Source organism: Nerophis lumbriciformis, linkage group LG04 (assembly GCF_033978685.3).
Source record: "Nerophis lumbriciformis linkage group LG04, RoL_Nlum_v2.1, whole genome shotgun sequence".
In the NCBI taxonomy this organism is placed as follows: Eukaryota; Metazoa; Chordata; class Actinopteri; order Syngnathiformes; family Syngnathidae; genus Nerophis; species Nerophis lumbriciformis.
In genome coordinates this window covers 58,463,839-58,484,289 of record NC_084551.2, presented here as the reverse complement: position 1 = coordinate 58,484,289, position 20,451 = coordinate 58,463,839, and the positions used below count along the sequence as shown (strand labels likewise).

Below are 20,451 nucleotides of genomic sequence, written 5' to 3'. Positions count from 1 at the left end.
CTTAAATGACCTATCATCAACACGTAATTATCTTTCTGTTTAATAGAGATTAATGGCAGATAGAGCAGAACAGAGAAAAGTTGGATGGACATTTGGTTGCATCTACTGGCTCTTAGCTTCTGTCTGAGCAGCAGCAGCAGCAGCAGCAGCAGCTTTTTTCTTCAGTTTCATCTTCTGCACTTCTTGGTAGACCTGAGAGAGGAGACGCCAGACCACAAACGATGTCAAGAGGAGACATTTGATGCACATATTTTGCTACACGTGTCGCTGCTGACGCAATTCGCAGGAAGGGAGTACATGATGTCGCAAACACTTAACAAGATTTGGAGGCTGAATAAGCTGACTGACAAATATTTCTAAATGAATTTATAATAATGTGAATAATTGTATGCCTTGAGGCTTTTTTAAATGCACCTTCTGGCTTGGCACCTAAACAGTCTAGAGCAGGGGTGCTCACACTTTTTCTGCAGGCGAGCTACTTTTCAATTGATCAAGTCGTGGGGATCTTCCTCATTCATATATATAATTTATATTTACTTATTTATGAAACATATGTTTTTGTTAACAAGTTAAAGGTGTTTAATGATAATACAAGCATGTTTAACACATATAGTTAATATTGTTAACAAGTTAAAGATGTTTAATGATAATGCAAGCATGTTTAACACATATAGTTAATATTGTTAATAAGTTAAAGGTGTTTAATAATAATACAAGAATGTTTAACACATATAGTTAATATTGTTAACAAGTTAAAGGTGTTTAAAGATAATACAAGCATGTTTAACACTTATACTTAATATTGGTAATAAGTTAAAGGTGTTTAAAGATAATACAAGCATGTTTAACACTTATACTTAATATTGGTAATAAGTTAAAGGTGTTTAAAGATAATACAAGCATGTTTAACACATATAGTTAATATTGGTAATAAGTTAAAGGTGTTTAAAGATAATACAAGCATTCCTTTCTTTCATGAAGACAAGAATATAAGTTGGTGTATTACCTGATTCTGATGACTTGCATTGATTGGAATCAGACAGAGACGCTGATAACGTCCGCATTTTCGAATGGAGGAGAAAAAAAGTCCTCCTTTCTGTCCAATACCACATGAAAGTTGTTGCTTTTTGGCATCTTATTTATACAGCTTCCGTACTCCTTTTTATACACTTTACAAGAAATACATTGTTGGCAAACTCCGTAGCTTGCTAGCTTGTGCACGCCAGCTTTCTGAGACTCTTATTTTGTTAGCGCAAGCAGGATGAAGCAGAGCTTTTATTGTGCAACTGTGCAGTCGGTCTTTGGAGTTTTGACGACAGGTACGGCGCCAGAGTCTGTTGAAATAAAGTGTTTCTCGCCTTCCAGTCGGTCATTTTAATGAGCTGGCAGCAGCCAGCGTCATCTCAGAAGACCCTCGGGTGCCGTGAATGTCAATCAAGTGACGAAAGTGACGTCATAGTGAAGATTTATGATCGCTCATTTTTAGGACTATTTTTTTAATGCCTGGCTGGTGATCGACTGACACACCCTCCGAGATCGACCGGTAGCTCGCGATCGACGTAATGAGCACCCCTGGTCTACAGAAACCTCACAAGAGGACACGTATGTTCTGCGGTGTTCAAAGGTATTTTAATCTACAGACAATTCAAATTCAGCAACTTTTGTTTAGAGTAAAATGTCAATTGTTGTAATGTAAATACTTTTTGTACTGGATTCACGTATACGCCCACCACTTAATGCAGTGCTTCTCAAATATTATCTGTTATTTGTCTATAAAATTGTTATAGCTATACCTCTGCATACCATTGTAAGCTTATTAATATTAAAAAAAATTACAATAAAAAATGTACATTAAAAGAACCGTGGTTACAGTGGAGCCAAGTACTACATACGCTTCATCATATTCTGCATGCTCCCCGTGGTCACACGCACCCGCTCCACTATTTGAGAAGGACTGCCTTAATGGAAGACAGCACTGTCAAAAATGTCTAAAACAGGCTTCACTACACACCCTAAAATAAAGCATGGTGCTCTGCCTGTCAGTTAAAGGCGCCATAGCGGTAACACTGACGCCCCTGAATTGTGTTACTATTGAGAACTCGATCATGTGTAGAGATGTCCGATATTATCGGCCGATAAATGCTTTAAAATGTAATATCGGGAATTATTGGTATCGGTTTCAAAAAGTAAGATTAATGACTTTTTTTAAAACACCGCTGTATGGAGCGGTAACTACAGAGCAGTTGCGTCTCCCAGTCAGCAGCCCCTCCGCTCTCCCCTCTCCCACACAGGAGTTGACGACTGCAGCATGAGAGGTTTACTGGCGACGCTTGATGACCTCATCAAACCGCCGCGTGCGGAGCATAACAAAGACAGGAGTGTGTTGTTGCCGGTGCTGTAGTCGTGGCTAACAAGCGAGCTCGCTCGATGACTGACTAACGACACCATGTCTATGGTTTGGGGTTATTTTAAAATGTGTCTGAAGGATAAAAAACTGGCAATTTGCAATGACGGCAAAAAGTTGGTTATGCGAGGAGGAACCAAGACATCTTCCTTCAGCATTTCAGAAGCTCTGACTGACTGCTAGGCCACTTCATGCACTCACCATTAGCTTGCAGCACATTTTTGTTATTCATACAAATATGTTAGAGCAGGGCAGATTGAGCCCAGTTTATAATTCCCTGATATACAGTACACAGTAGGGATGTCCCGATCTGATATTTGGATCGGATCGGCCGCCGATATTTGCCAAAAAATGAGTATCGGCAAGGCATGGGAAAAAGCCGATCCAGATCCAGTTTTAAAAAAAAACTCCGGTCCGTGTTTTCCAACGCACCGATTTAAATAATACATTCCACTTTTCTGCTGCTCCCTAATTTCCGTTCCGCATTTTCCAGCACACTTTCAACACATCCACAGGTCTGTGGATTCTCACGCAGTTGCTTTTAGCTGCTGGCATTACACGACAGGCTTTTCTCACTCTTTCCTGTGTCTCCCTCTCACAGACAGCGAGCACACCTTCTTACACACGTCACATACTGTCACGTCATACGTCACATACGTATACGTCCTCCCCGGGCAGAGAGGTAGCAGTATGGCTAACGTTAGTTGTGATGCTAGCGCAGCTGCTAAGGTGCGCGCCTGTGCAATTGCGCACGGCAAATCTATGCCACGCACAAAATCAAATAAAAAAATAAGCGCATAACAATTTTCGACACACAGACACGACAGAGAAAACAATTTTCGTCATCATTGTTCAAATATTGTAACGTCTGTCGAGACGCTTATCTCCATTCGGTGCCACACGTCCACACCATCAAAATGCAGAGGCAAACATTTCCAGATCAACACCATATGATAAAAAATAGTGATTTTTTTAGTTGTGATTTCCTTCTCTGCATGAAAGTTTAAAAGTAGCATATATTAATGCAGTATGAAGAAGAATGTTTTAATGTACACATAGAATCATCATACTGCTGTGATTATATGCATCAAGTGTTCATTCAAGGCTAAGGCAAAATATCCACATATATATGGTGTATCGTGACATGGCCTAAACATATCGCAATTTTAAAAATAAAGGCCATATCGCCCAGAAATGGCATATTACATGATGCCATTTCTGTTTGTCATGTAAAATTTTATCTATTTTGTGTTTATCCTTGAATAAACAGGTCAGTTTCTTGTTACCAACCATTGTGTATTATTCAAACTCCCCTAATTCAGCTGGCTAGTTGTTATCAAGAGTACTAAAACCCTTTTCAACATGATTCTGACAACTAAATAGGCTAAATAACTTTAAACTTTAATACATGCTCAGATAGGCCAGTATCGGTCAGTATCGGTATCGGATCGGAAGTGCAAAAACAATATCGGTATCGGATCGGAAGTGCAAAAACCTGGATCGGGACATCCCTAGTACACAGGCAGTCTTGCACTAAAGGAAGACTATGTTATTGTTTACTTCATTACTCTAGTATACTCTGGACTGAAGCTGTGTGCCTTCATTGTTTTTGTAGCTGTTCTTTTGAGGCATGTTTAAAAATAAATAAAAATAATGCACTTTGTGAAAGTCAAAGTGTAGTATTTCCCATAGTTGTAGTGAGTATCCGGATTATCTCAGGGAGAGCATGTCCCAAATTCCAAGCTGCTGTTTTGAGGCATGTTAAAAAAAAGAATGCACTTTGTGACTTCAATAATAAATATGCCATGTTGGCACTTAATTCCATACCTTGAGTTGAAGTTGTTCTCTTATTTTGGAAAACCTTGTTACATTGTTTAATGCATCCAGCGGGACATCACAACACAAATGTCACTACCGTATTTTTCGGACTATAAGTCGCAGTTTTTTTTCATGGTTTGGCCGACTTATGTGTGAAATTATTAACACATTAGCGTGAAATATCAAATAATATTATTTAGCTCAGTTACGTAAGAGAATAGACGTATAAGATTTCATGGGATTTAGCGATTAGGAGTGACAGATTGTTTGGTAAACGTATAGCATGTTCTATATGTTATAGTTATTTGAATGACTCTTACCATAATATGTTACGTTAACATACCAGTTGGTTATTTACGCCTCATATAACGTACACTTATTCAGCCTGTTGTTCACTATTCTTTATTTATTTTAAATTGCCTTTCAAATGTCTATTCTTGGTGTTGGGTTTTATCAAATACATTTCCCCCAAAAATGCGACTTATACTGCAGTGCGACGTATATACGTTTTTTTCCTTCTTTATTATGCATTTTCGGCCGGTGCGACTTATACTCCGAAAAATACAGTAACAATGTGTTAATTCTACAACTGTATGTATCGGTATTGGCTGATATCGGTATCGGTAATTAAGAGTTGGACAATATCGGAATATCGGATATCGGCAAAAAAGCAATTATCGGACATCTCTAATCACATGTATTAATTTATCTGTAAAATGCACTTAGAGAGAGAGACTTCCTTTTATTGTCATTCAAATTTGAACTTTACAGTACAGATAAGAACAACATTTTGTTGCATTAGCTCGTTGTAGTGCAGGATAAAAAAGCAATAAGGTGCAGATATAAATAAATAGATTACTGTACAGATAAATATATTGCACTTTTGCATATGCATCCACATTTATGGATGTATGTTATATTGTCTTTATATGTATATACTTTGGGAATGACATTCTTTATATTTGCCGTTAACGACGACTTTGTTTGTCTTTACATTCCTGTCACAAACTTCTCCATCTCTTTGTCTCCGTTAGCTGGGTACACACGTGTTCCTGTGTACGTACGACTTCTACTGGGTACTTGAGTAGATTGAGCACTGCTGCCACCAGCTACAGACACACTAAACGACACGTTCCCATTAGGGCTTACTAAAAACACATTTAAACTGTTTAAATTCCAGCATCGAGGTGCGTGTAGGTCCATGTACCTTAAATGATAAATGATAAATGGGTTGTACTTGTATAGCGCTTTTCTACCTTCAAGGTACTCAAAGCACTTTGACACTACTTCCACATTTACCCATTCACACACACATTCACACACTGATGGAGGGAGCTGCCATGCAAGGCGCTAACCAGCACCCATCAGGAGCAAGGGTGAAGTGTCTTGCTCAGGACACAACGGACATGACGAGGTTGGTACTAGGTGGGGATTGAACCAGGGACCCTCGGGTCGCGCACGGCCACTCTTCCACTGCGCCACGCCGTCCCTTCATTCAATTTCCAATTCTTAAACGCAAATCAAAAAACTAAATCAGGGCCATTTTTCGATTTTTATTATGTATGGCAGATTTTAAAAAAAACAAAAAAGGTTCGATTTTCATAAAAATATTGTTATAAAATTGGATTCTGTGCTGTTTTCCTTTTATGGATTTTTATTTTTCCGGATAAACACAAAAATCGAATATAGGTTCATCCAAAAAGCAAAAATGCGTGGTTATCTGTGTGATGACAAATTGAACCGGAAGCAGTATTTTAGCTTTAGTTTTTAGCATAACGGCAACATCTTTGTTCAGCAGGATAAAGTCCACATTTTCAAAAGGAGGAGGAAAAAAATTCCTCCTTTCTGTTCAATACCACATGAAAGTGGTTGGTTTTTGGAATCTAATTTGTCCAGCTTCCATACTCCTTTTTATATACTTTAATAATAATAATAGATTTTATTTGTAAAAAGCACTTTACATTGAGTAAACAACCTCAAAGTGCTACAGTGTATTAAAAAAAATAAAAATAAAAAGATAAAAAAATATATAAATAAAAACTAGAACAGCTTAATAGCTAGAACTAGTATGCATATATCTAAAAAAAAAGGTTTTGTTTTTTTAAAAGAAGGGTTTTTAAGCCTTCTTTAAAAGCATACACAATCTGTGGTACCCTCAGGTGGTCAGGGAGAGCGTTCCACAGAATGGGAGCGGTGGAGCAGAAAGCCCGGTCTCCCATTGTTTGTAGCTATGTCCTCGGAGGTTGGAGGAGGTTAGCCTGTCCGGAGCGGAGGTGTTGTGTGGAGGATTTGGGGGTGAGTAGTTCTTTGAGGTAGAGGGGGGCATTTCCATGGATGCACTGGTGGGTTAGTAGGGAGAATTTGTATTCAATCCTGAGTGGAACAGGAAGCCAGTGAAGGGATTTGAGAATTGGTGTGATATGGTCAATATTTCCACACTCTCCGCGAGAGTCTGTTGGAACAAAGTGTTTCTCGACTTCCTGTCGGCCATTTTTTCTTAATAATGATCTGGCAGCAGCCTGCTTCATCTCACAAGACCCTCGGGTGCCGTGAATGTCAATCAAGTGACGAAAGTGACGTCTTGGTGAAGATTGATGATCGCTAATTTTTAGGTCTATTTTTGTAATGCCTGGCTGGCGATCGACTGACACACCCTCCGCCATTGACTGGTAGCTCGCGATCGACGTTATGGGCACCCCTGTCCTACATGCAAAGTCTCTGGGACACAACTACCCTCACAAGAATGCGCAAAATGTAGGGGTAGGGCTACAAAGTAGGGTGAGGGGGTGCATTGGGAGTCAACATGGATCACATGGTAGACTTCCATCTTTAGTAAGTGACATACCTTTAAACAAAAGGCCTTCTTGGCCACCCAGCGGCGAGTGGCTCTCCTGTAGTACTCTGGGGGGAAGGTGTAGGTGATGCCCAGCTGCTCGCACACCTTCTCGAAGGTGTCATAGCGGACAAGCCTCAGGTTCTTCAACAACTTTTTCCTCCTGTCGATGGCCATGAGCATGCGTCTCTTATTGGCTTTGTCCTGGAAAGTTAAGACGCTCATGAAAACAAGGCGTAAACACACGAAACCCAAAACCAGTGAAGTTGGCACGTTGTGTAAATGGTAAATAAAAACAGAATACAATGATTTGCAAATCCTTTTCAACTTATATTCAATTGAATAGACTGCAAAGACAAGATATTTAATGGTCGAACTGAGAAACTTATTTTTTTTGTGCAAATAATCATTAACTTAGAATTTAATGGCAGCAACACATTGCAAAAAAGGGGCATTTTTACCACTGTTACATGGCCTTTCCTTTTAACAACACTCAGTAAACGTTTGGGAACTGAGGAGACACATTTTTGAAGCTTTTCAGGCGAAATTCTTTCCCATTCTTGCTTGATGTACAGCTTAAGTTGTTCAACAGTCCGGGGGTCTCCGTTGTGGTATTTTAGGCTTCATAATGCGCCACACATTTTCAATGGGAGACATGTCTGGACTACAGGCAGGCCAGTCTAGTACCCGCACACTTTTACTATGAAGCCACGTTGATGTAACACGTGCATAATGTGGCTTGACATTGTCTTGCTGAAATAAGCAGGGGCGTCCATGAAAAAGACCTTGCTTGGATGGCAACATATGTTGCTCCAAAACCTGTATGTACCTTTCAGCATTAATGGTGCCTTCACAGATGTGTAAGTTACCCATGCCTTGGGCACTAATACACCCCCATACTATCACAGGTGCTGGCTTTTCAACTTTGCGCCTATAACAATCCGGATGGTTCTTTTCCTCTTTGGTCCGGAGAACACGACGTCCACAGTTTACAAAAACAATTTGAAATGTGGACTCGTCAGACCACCGAACACTTTTCCACTTTGCATCAGTCCGTCTTAAATGAGCTCGGGCCCAGCGAAGATGGTAGCATTTCTGGGTGTTGTTGATAAATGGCTTTCACTTTGAATAGTAGAGTTTTAACTTGCACTGTAGCGACGAACTGTAGTTACTGACAGTGGTTTTCTGAAGTGTTCCTGAGCCCATGTGGTGATATCCTTTACACAATATTTACAAAAAATAACGTTTACCAATATCTTGTCTTTGCAGTGTATACAATTGAATATAGGTTGAAAAGGATTTGCAAATTGTATTCTGTTTTTATTTACGATTTACACAATGTGCCAACTTCACTGGTTTTGAGTTTTGTATTTAAACAGTGAAAAGGTTCAACGATCATCATGCTTAAAACACACAGAAAACTACAGCTCCAACTGTTGATCTCATGAAAATGTGTACATTTTCCAACCACAACCCTGCTGGTGCGATCGACACAGGATATCCTGCCGTGCACATGTGGGCCAACGACCGGGAGGGGGCGGGGGGGTTAACACGTTCACACTTTAAAGCTCGATGAAGTTTATTGTGCGGTGTCCCATCACGTCGACTCAACTCTGCCTCACCTTGTGATGTTTGAGCATATGCTCCTGTAGGTTCCGGATTCTTGCCGTGAGAATGGCCACTGCGCACACACACACACACACACACACACACACACACACACACACACACATGCTAAAGTCAGTGCGTGTGACAATCACAAAGTGCTTGCGTAGGAGTAAAAACAGACTCACCCTGCACTTCCACTGAGGTGCGGTCGTTTTCATCGCGCTGCACTTTGCTGATCAGCTGTTCCGTTTTCAGCCGGAGTTTTTCAGTCTGAGGGGACAAACGCACATAATCATCTTTAACACTTACTTGTGTAAAAGTGTCATCACTTTATAATGCAAAAGTGATTTACTGAAACTTTTTCAGTTTTGTGGCCTCATAATTATTTCATCATCGTGTAAGATAGCGGGTAACATTAATAACTGGTCGGAGTGAATTAATTTGCTCCATACATTCATACTGCACTGCAAAAAGTCAGTGTTCAAAAACAAGAAAAAAAAATACAAAAATTGGGGGTATTTGAACTAAGCAAAATTATCTGCCAATAGAACAAGAAAATTTGGCTTGTCAAGACTTTCCAAAACAAGTCAAATTAGCTTACCTCAATGAACCCAAAAATACCTTAAAATAAGTATATTCTCACTAATAACAAGTGCACTTTTCTTGGTAGAAAAAAAAGAGAGACCTTTTTGCTCAATATGTTGAAAAATATTCTTAAATGAAGTAAATGCTAGTGCCATTATCTTGACATAATGATATGCGCTCGGCATTACATTTCTTGAAACCAGCAAACGTATACTTAAAAACTACAGATGTCCAATAATGGCTTTTTTGCCAATATTCCGATATTGTCCAACTCTTAATTACCGATTCAGATGTATACAGTCGTGGAATTAACACATTATTATGCCTAATTTTGTTGTGATGCCCCGCTGGCTGCATTAAACCAGGGGTAGGGAACCTACGGCTCTCGAACCAGATGTGGCTCTTTCGATGACTGCATCTGGCTCTCAGATAAATCTTAGCTGACATTGCTTAACATGATAATTAATGAATAATTACACTGGTAATCACAGTGTTAAAAATAACGTTCAAAATATAAAACATTCTCATGCATTTTAATCCATCCATCCGTTTTCTACTGCACCTGTTCAAGAAGTCACATTAATGGTAAGAAGTATTCTATTTATTATTGGTTAGCTTCAGAATAACAATGTTATTAAAAAGAATGAGAGACTTATTATACTCTAAAAATGTTGGTCTTACTTAAACGCATTTAGTTGTATTAAGTGTTAAAAAATATTATATGGCTCTCACGTAAATACATTTGAAAAAATGTGGCTTTCATGGCTCTCTCAGCCAAAAAGGTTCCCGACCCCTGCATTAAACAATGTAACAAGGTTTTCCAAAATAAATCAACTCAAGTTATGGGAAAAAATGCCAACATGGCACTGCCATATTTATTATTGAAGTCACAAAGTGCATTATTTTTTTTTAACATGCCTCAAAACAGCAGCTTGGAATTTGAGACATGCTCTCCCTGAGAGAGCATGAGGAGGTTGAGGTGGGCGGGGTTGAGTTGGGGGAGGAGGAAGGGGGCTAGCGGGGGGTGTATATTGTATCGGAAGAGTTAGTGCTGCAAGGGGTTCTGGGTATTTGTCCTGTTGTGTTTATGTTGTGTTACGGTACGGATGTTCTCCCGAAATGTGTTTGTCATTCTTGTTTGGTGTGGGTTCACAGTGTGGCGCATATTTGCAACAGTGTTGAAGTTGTTTATACGGCCACCCTCAGTGTGACCTGTATGGCTGTTGACCAAGTATGCATGCATTCACTTGTGTGTGTGAAAAGCCGTAGATGTTATGTGATTGGGCCGGCACGCAAAGGCAGTGCCTTTAAGGCACGCCCCCGATATTGCTGTCTGGGTGGAAATCGGGAGAAATTCGGGAGAATGGTTGCCCCGGGAGATTTTCGGGAGGGGCACTGAAATTCGGGAAAATCGGGAGGGTTGGCAAGTATGACTGGGAGACACAACTGCTCTGTACTTCTCCCTATGTCTGTGTACCACTCCGTACAGCAGCGTTTAAAAAAGTCATGAATTTTACTTTTTTAAACCGATACCGATAATTTCCGATATTACATTTTAAAGCATTTATTAGCCGATAATATCAGCAGTCCGATATTATCGGACATCTCTAATTATAATGGTACTTTCTCTGAATGTAATTTGTGGGGCCAGTTGTTTGTGTTTTTTTATTTTGAGACAAAATACAAAAAATAGAAAACATCCACTTTCATTCATGATTTTTCATGACCTTCCATCTGAGCCACAACACATACAAAACAAACATACATTAACGAATACATTGTGGATATTTTGCCAGTTTCATATCTGGTGATTGTCTCTTTGAAATGAATATACAGTGATGACAAAACATTAAAAAAAAAAAAAGTAAATATATGTCTCTTATTTTGGGGTCTCCCTATGTCTAGCATTAAAATATTACAGTTGGTACAAAATGCGGCTGCTAGACTTTTGACAAGAACAAGAAAGTTTGATCATATTACGCCTATACTGTATATACCTTGATATACATATATACCTATATATATACCTAGACTGGCTCAGCCGCACTGGCTTCCTGTGTACTTAAGATGTGACTTTAAGGTTTTACTACTTACGTATAAAATACTACACGGTCTAGCTCCATCCTATCTTGCTGATTGTATTGTACCATATGTCCCGGCAAGAAATCTGCATTCAAAGAACTCCGGCTTATTAGTGATTCCCAGAGCCCAAAAAATGTCTGCGGGTCTATAGAGCGTGTTCTATTGGGGCTCCAGTACTATGGAATGCCCTCCCAGTAACAGTTAGAGATGCTACCTCAGTAGAAGCATTTAAGTCCCATCTTAAAACTCATTTGTATACTCTAGCCTTTAAATAGACCCCCTTTTTAGACCAGTTGATCTGCCGTTTCTTTTCTGCTCTGCCCCCCTCTCCCTCGTGGAGGCATAAGTTCGGTGGCCATGGATGAAGTGCTGGCTGTCCAGAGTCGGGACCCGGGGTGGACCGCTCGCCTGTGCATCGGCTGGGGACGTCTCTGCGCTGCTGACCTGTCTCCACTTGGGATGGTCTCCTGCTGGCCCCACTATGGACTGGACTCTCACTATTATGTTAGATCCACTATGGACTGGACTCTCACACTATTATGTTAAATCCACTATGGACTGGACTCTATTATGTTAGATCCACTATGGACTGGACTCTCACACTATTATGTTAGATCCACTATGGACTGGACTTTCACTATTATGTTAGATCCACTATGGACTGGACTCTCACACTATTATGTTAGATTCACTATGGACTGGACTTTCACTATTATTTTAGATCCACTATGGACTGGACTCTCACGCTATTATGTTAGATCCACTATGGACTGGACTTTCACAATATTATACTAAATCCACTCAAAGTCCATTACACCGGTCGCCCTAGAGAGGGGCTAGGGGATGGTCATCCACATCTGCGGTCCTCTCCAAGGTTCTCATTGTCATCCCACTGGGTTGAGTTTTTCCTTGCCCTGATGTGGGATCTGAACCGAGGATGTCGTGGCTTGTGCAGCCCTTTGAGACACTTGTGATTTAGGACTATATAAATAAACATTGATTGATTGATTGATATTCACCGTAAATTCCAGACTATAAACAGCTATTTTTTCCCTACATTTTGAACCCTGCAGCTTACAGAACAGTGCGGCTAATTTATGGATTTTTTTAATGGCCACAATGCAAATTGTTTAAAAAAAAAACAACAACAAAAAAACAAGCAAAGACACTGAAAAAGTGTGCTGTTTGTGCTATGGCGCCATCTTTTGGACAAGTTTGACCACTGCAGGTGCTGCAGTGCCCTTCCATTTAGTGCTTTCAACCGGAAGTAGAAGTACCGTTCCGTCTTCTAGCCATCCATAGCGTTTTTACGTCGTCATTCATCAATCCAAGCAACGTTTATAGGTTTTACAGTATAACTAAAGCTGTTTATACTTACTAAACCATCCCATGCGTGATGTCTGTCGTAGTGTTAGCATTAGGTAATATGCTAACACGCGTACGAGTGTCTGTGTTAGTATTATTAACTTACAACGACATTCTTTTTGTATTGTTTTAGTTACACAAATTCCTCAGTGAATTCACCCAGAGGTCATCAGCTGTTATCCCAATCTTGCGTTTAGGAGTCCTCAAGTACTTACATGATTGGCCAGCTCCAATGAAAGAAGTCTTTTGACAATACCGTCTGTCCTGAAGGGAAAAAATAATTCATTGTAATCAATGGAGACTAATTATGAACGTATCAATTAGGGATGATCCGATCAAGGTTGTATGCTGTCGATTCTGATACCGATCATTCATCGAGTGACATCGGCCGATACCAGTACTGATCACATGTATTAACTGTACATTTTTATTTGTATTCATGGCGAGTGCTATTAATAGTTTAACAGTATCAAAACAATATTTAAACTCCTTATTTTCTTTTTACATAAAGTTGTTTGAGCAAAACAAAGTCAGTAGTACACAATAACTAAACAAAAGCCAAAACTACTATCTACTACCCATCTTGCCCTTGAAGTCCTCCTGTTTCCTGAGTTTGTGAAACATAAACAAAAAGATATTGAGTCCACACCTCTGGTAATAGCCAATCAGCAGTTTGTATTCAGAGTGCATGTAACAGCCAATCAGCAGTGCGTATTCAGAGTGCATGTAACAGCCAATCAGCAGTGCGTATTCAGAGCGCATGGAGTCAGTGCTCACGGCAGAGAGGAGAGACGGTGCGGGTTAGCAGAAAGGTGTTTAGCAGGTGAGCATAATGCATCAGACTCTCCCCAAATTATAATAAACACCTCCCAGTCAACTACTAGTAACATCACTATGAGCCCGTTGACCTTCTAGAAATATAAGCGGCAGCTCAGCTCGCTTGCAGTCCTTGAGGTGAAGGCTAATTAGCTTTTAGCGTAACATTAGCTCATTTTGCGGTGTGTGCGTGCGTGTGTGTGTTACAGACAGCAAAGCCCTGTCTGTCTGAGAGAAAGACAAGCATTATTGACCTACAGTTAACAACTAAGTTATTTCCCTTTACCTTTTTCCGTGTTGAAGCAGCAAAAAAGGACATTGTGTTAAAGTAAGAGTTTCTGTCTCTGATAGTTGATATAATAATGTAACTGCATCATAAAGCCTACATGAACTCCATGGTGTTCAGGGATGAATAGTCTCTCCTATTGCTATTGTACTAATTTTTCAGCTATAGTTACATTAATCATTAGTAATGTAGCAGCCTAGTTTGAATGGCAGGGTGCCTGCTATCACATGTTCATAAAAATATAACATTTACAAAATAAAAATCCACTACAGGCTTCCCAAATGCTGTAATAAATTAAGCATGCTGAGTTGAGCATATGTCAGCATGTGGCCCCACTTTCAACTATTTTTTTTAAACGCTTATTTACAGTAAGTCATTAATTTGACTTAGTTGTTATTTTGTCTTAATAAGTCAATATTTACTAAGTCAAAATAATGACATACTTAGTATCTCAGGTAACTAGGACTGTTTTGTGTTTTGTTTTTACATTACGGAAAAAATATTGAGATATATATCGTATATTGCCATTCAGCATACGGAGCGGAAAACACAACCAAAAATTGTAGGCTTCTTCAAGCGACGAAGCCGGCCTACTTCACCGCAGTCTGTAGTCTATTGCCCCCCCCAGGCAGCAATGAGATGGAGACATGATGGTGGCGACAGGCCAAATTACACTGTTCCCAGCCCCTTCCCCGTCATAAATCAGCAACCTAAAAGGAGGTTTTGTAACCTGTAAGCTGTTTTGTTAAGGTGTTATTATTATACCAAATAATACATTGCAAAAATCAGTTTGAATGGAGAATCGTGTTGAATCGAGTATCGATTATGAATCAAATCCTCACCCCAAGAATGGGAATCGAATGGCGAGGTGCCCAAATATTCACACTAATAACAATTGAATATTTGTATATATATATATATATATATATATATATATATATACATATATATATATATATATCAAAGTTTAAAACATATGTAATTTCATGTATTAGATTTTTTTTTCTGTCAATATGGAAACAATGAAATAATTTAGTAAGAAAGATGAAATATCCACATTATTCCCAGGCTTTCGCAAGCCACATTAAATGACGTGTCGGAGTGGATCTGGCTCCCGGGCCTTGAGTTTAACACATGTGGTGTATGGAGACATATAATTAGCTGCGAGCTTGTCCGCCGAGGAACTAAAACGAAATACACTGTCAACCAGAATGTTTGTGATCGGCATTAATGATCACATACTTTTCACAAAAATCAGCCAGTACTGATCGGCGGTCGATCGATCTGCACATCCCTAATATCAATGTTGCATAGTCACTAGCTGTGTGTTGGTGTTTACGTTTGAGCGAGGGGTACAGCCGCATAATCCTTCTTCAACATGGTTGGAGGAAGGTCGCTGAGTTGACTCTGGGGGCCTTGAGGGCAAAAATAAATATGAATAAAAGTATCAGTTGTCCCAATGTACAAAAAGTGCCAAATACTACAAGTGATATTTGAAACTCATAACATACCTGGGTCTTTTTTCTTGGATGTGCGAGCATATTGCCGTACTAATGGTGGAGAGACAAAGCTTCCTGACACTGTGGAGAAAAGACATTCATATATTAATGCATGTTTCTACGTGTAAATTATGCAAGGAAGTAGTTTACTGTGATCAATCAAAATTCCAAACTATGATTAATCTGACAATATTAATCGTTTGACGGCACTAACGCGAACATTTTTAAATTTTAATAAACACAATGTGCATATACTGTACCATCCATCCATCCGTTTTCTACCGCTTGTCCCTTTCGGGTACATATTCCCTTATTTCGTAAGTTTCTTTACCCATGCAAAATCAAATATGATTAATGTAGATCAAAAAGCAAAATTTCATCGTGATGAATCGAAATTAATCCACAGCAACCTTGGGATGAACTTGATTACATATTTAAATTATTTGGCATAATAATTAAAAAAAAATTAAAAAAATGTGTATATACCGGTATATATATACTGTATATATATATATATATATATATATATATATATATATACAATTATTTTTATTTTTTTAACTTAAATACACGCCTATTTTACTACATGAAAACTAAAGGTATTTTATTTTGATATATTTGGAAATAACCATGGCATTTATACATAATACTTAATTTTTTTTTTTTAAACATCCATCCATCCATGCATTTTTTACCGCTTGTCCCTTTCGGGTACATATTACCTTATTTCGTAAGTTTCTTTACCCATGCAAAATCAAACACGATTAATGTAGATCAAAAAGCAATATTTCATCGTGATGAATCAAATTTAATCCACAGCAACCTTGGGATGAACTTGATTACATATTTAAATTATTTGGCATAATTAAAAAGTATATATATATATATTTTGTTTTACTTAAATACACGCCTATTTCACTAAATGAAAACTACAGGTATTTTATTTTGATATATTTGGAAATAACCATGGCATTTATACATAATACTTAAATTTGTTTTTAAAACATCCATCCATTTTCTACCGTTTGTCCCTTTCGGGTACATATTCCCTTAATTCGTAAGCTTCTTTACCCATGCAAATTCAAATACGATTAATGTAGATTGAAAAGCAATATTTCATCGTGATGAATCGAAATTAATCCACAGCAACCTAGGGATGAACTTGATTACATATTTATTTGGCATAATTAAAAAAAAAAAAAAAAAATAAATATATGTATATATATATATATATATATATATATATATATATATATATATATATATATATATATATATACATATATTTTTTTTATTTGTATTTTTTTTACTTAAATACACGCCTATTTTACTAAATGAAAACTACAGGTATTTTATTTTGATATATTTGGAAATAACCATGGCATTTATACATACCGGTAATACTTAATTTTTTTTAAAACATCCATCCATTTCCTACCGCTTGTCCCTTTCGGGTACATATTCCCTTATTTCGTAAGTTTCTTTACCCATGCAAAATCAAACACGATGAATGTAGATCAAAAAGCAATATTTCATTGTAATGAATCAAAACTAATCCACAGCAACCTTGGGATTATAAATGATAAATGGGTTGTACTTGTATAGCGCTTTTCTACCTTCAAGGTACTCAAAGCGCTTTGACACTACTTCCACATTTACCCATTCACACACACATTCACACACTGATGGCGGGAGCTGCCAAGCAAGGCGCTAACCAGCAGCCATCAGGAGCAAGGGTGAAGTGTCTTGCTCAGGACACAACGATGAACTTGATTACATATTTAAATTCCATCCATCCATCCATTTTCTACCGCTTATCTCTTTTGGGGCTGCGGGGGGTGCTGGAGCCTATCTCAGCTGCATTCGGGCGGAAGGCGGCGTACACCCTGGACAAGTCGCCACCTCATTGCAGGGCCAACACAGATAGACAGACAAATTATTTGGCATAATTAAATAAATAAATAAAATTAAATTAAAATTAAAATAATATATAGATATATATTTTTATTTTTGTACTATTTTACTAAATGAAAACTACAGGTATTTTATTTTGATATATTTGGAAATAATCATGGCATTGATACATAATACTTAATTTTTTATTTTAAAACATCCATCCATCCATCCATTTTCTACCGCTTGTCCCTTTTGGGGTCGCGGGGGGTGCTGGAGCCTATCTCAGCTGCATTCCGGCGGAAGGCGGGGTACACCCTGGACAAGTCGCCACCTTATCGCAGGGCCAACACAGATAGACAGACAAATCATTTGGCATAATTAAAAAATAAATACATATATATATATATATATATATATATATATATATATATACATATATATATATATATATATTTTTATTTTTTTTTACTATTTTACTAAATGAAAACTACAGGTATTGTATTTTGATATATTTGGAAATAACCATGGCATTGATACATTATACTTAATTTTTTATTTTAAAACATCCATCCATCCATTTTCTACCGCTTATTCCCTTCAGGGTTGCGGGTGGCCCTGGAGCCTATCTCAGCTACAATCGGGCGGAAGGCGGGGTACACCCTGGACAAGTCGCCACCTCATCGCAGGGCCAACACAGATAGACAGACAAATTATTTGGCATAATAAAAAAATAAAATAAAAATAATAAATACATATATATATATATATATATATATATATATATATATATATTTTACTAAATGAAAACTACAGGTATTTTATTTTGATATATTTGGAAATAACCATGGTATTTATACATAATACTTAATTTATTTTTTTTAAACAAATTAAATACAATTATAAATGTACAAAAAAATCTTACAAAACACTGGAAAATGTAAATAATAAAACAAGTAACACAAAAGGTAATAATTTTACTACAAAAAATATTGTGTTTATTTGTTGTAAACTGCGCTGCATCATTTGCACCCCTAGGATCAAATACAAAATGACCATCACAAAACACTGTTAAATTAATGCATCAAACTACGCTGAGAATTTAAAACTTTTTAAATGCAAATTGTTAGTACAGCCCTTAATCTGGATTTAATTAACTTGTGTAAGCGGTGTACCTAATGTAGTGGCCGGTATGAGGACGTCTGCACATGCGCACATGCGGCAGTTTGCTAGCAAACGATGCTACTTGTTTGCACGACAAGCAACAATGGATAATAACATTCGACATAGAAAAACGTGTCACTTAAGTTGTTACTACACGACATGTTTGAACAAGATGTGTGTTATTTACTCCTCTGAAAACATACCACGGCTGACTTTGGGTCCTGACAGCAGCGCCGAGCAGCAGTGTCGAGGTGAGGCGGACACAGGGCCGCAACTCTCTCGCAAAATGGCCGACGAGGACTTCAAAATAGTCCGCAGGGTTATGTTTGTAAACATGGCTAAGTTTTCTAATTCATAAGTCAGAAATGTAAGAGACGCGACAAAAGGATCGCACTCGTCTCCTAGGTGTGCGTCGCCATTTTGGATAGACCAAACTAGTTGCTGTCGATTCGAGCCGAGGGAGGATCCCAGAACACATCGATCAGACACACAGCTGGAGGAGTCAAACAGAAAGAAGGGTTGAGTTGAGTTGAGTTTATGTGGAACATGCAAGCATACAACATGCATACTTGTCAACCCTCCCGAATCTTCCGGGAGACTCCCGAAATTCAGCGCCTCTCCCGAAAACCTCCCGGGACAAATATTCTCCCGAAAATCTCCCGATTTTCAGCCGGAGCTGGAGGCCACGCCCCCCTCCAGCTCCATGCGGACCTGAGTGAGGACAGCCTTTTTTCACTACGGGAGGACAACAGGGTGACAAGAACTAAATCATCCAGACTAGAGATACATTGTATTATTATGTTTATCTTACCTAAAAATAAATAGATATTTATTAATTTAAAAAAAACAAAAAAACTAAATACATTTTTACTATATTTTGCTAAAAACATCAAAATTAATTGCATTTTTATTTTTATTTTTTCTGACTCCTTATTACATCCAGCCATAGAATTTTACATTAAAATAAACATATTTGAAATAATTAATTTTAAATGATCATAACAATTCATTTAAAATGACCATATTTAATTATTAAAATAATTGCTTGTTTATCAACAACTTTAGCATTTTATTCATTACATTTTGAAACTCTCAGAAGCCAAGTTAGGTTATATTCCTTAAGATTTATTTATGCAAGTTTGAAGTATCAATTATCCAAACACAGTTTTGTTTGCATATTTTCAGGATATATATATATATATATATATATATATATATATATATATATGTATGAAATACTTGACTTGGTGAATTCTAGCTGTCAATATACTCCTCCCCTCTTAACCACGCCCCCAACCACGCCCCCCCGCCCCCCCGGACCCCACCTCCACCTCCCGAAATCGGAGGTCTCAAGGTTGGCAAGTATGACAACATGATACATCACAATTTCCAGTTTCTCTATTCAACATGTCCGGCAAGGAGTAGGAAGAAGGAGCGTTTATTTAATCCTACCCCTTTTCTTGTACATAACAGTTGCTAAAACTTTTGTTCACTTCCTGTTCTCAATTTATTCACAATATACTCTATAAGTATCCATCCATCCATCCATTTTCTACCGCTTATTCCCTTCAAGGTCGCGGGGGGCGCTGGAGCCTATCTCAGCTACAATCGGGCGGAAGGCGGGGTACACCCTGGACAAGTCGCTACCTCATCGCAGGGCCAACACAGATAGACAACATTCACACACTAGGGCCGATTTAGTGTTGCCAATCAACCTATCCCCAGGTAATCACAATAAAAATAAATAAATAATAGTCGGTGAAGTAAGTTATATTTCATATGGTGAGATGAGTAAGATTATTTTGAAAATGAATGGATGGATGAAATTATCAGGTTCAAACACTGACGATGTCTATTAAACAGGACAAGAAGCAAAGAATCAAACAAAGACAGAATTCAATGTGGTTCAGTGAGGAGAAACGTGGACAAGCCCCGTTTCCATATGAGTTGGGAAATTGTGTTAGATGTAAATATAAACGGAATACAATGATTTGCAAATCCTTTTCAACCCATATTCAGTTGAATATGCTACAAAGACAACATATTTGTATATAAACTTAATTTTTTTTTGCAAATAATAATTAACTTAGAATTTCAT

The 20,451-nt window shown here is 38.1% G+C and overlaps 1 protein-coding gene across 1 annotated transcript; it reads right to left on the bottom strand.

Moving 5' to 3' along the window:
- Positions 1 to 24: 24 nt before the first annotated feature.
- mrps15 (mitochondrial ribosomal protein S15) lies at positions 25 to 18,831 on the bottom strand. The gene is made up of 8 exons (XM_061958463.2): positions 18,557 to 18,831; positions 15,309 to 15,377; positions 15,137 to 15,212; positions 12,911 to 12,959; positions 8,849 to 8,933; positions 8,678 to 8,736; positions 7,068 to 7,259; positions 25 to 192 (listed from the first exon to the last, which is right to left on the bottom strand). Exons 1-8 carry the CDS (start codon positions 18,687 to 18,689, stop codon positions 103 to 105), a joined length of 753 nt encoding a protein of 250 aa, XP_061814447.2. The 5' UTR covers positions 18,690 to 18,831; the 3' UTR covers positions 25 to 102.
- Between the last annotated feature and the right edge of the window lie 1,620 nt (positions 18,832 to 20,451).

What these genes read in the sequence shown, in the direction of transcription:
- mrps15 (XM_061958463.2), bottom strand. Translation starts at nt 18,689, where the DNA reads ATGTTTACAAACATAACCCTGCGGACTATTTTGAAGTCCTCGTCGGCC. An exon ending in CACCTCAGTGGAAGTGCAGG is followed by an intron (nt 8,737 to 8,848) that starts GTGAGTCTGTTT and finishes GTGTGTGCGCAG; the next exon opens with TGGCCATTCTCACGGCAAGA. An exon ending in AGAAGGCCTTTTGTTTAAAG is followed by an intron (nt 193 to 7,067) that starts GTATGTCACTTA and finishes CTCCTCTCTCAG; the next exon opens with GTCTACCAAGAAGTGCAGAA.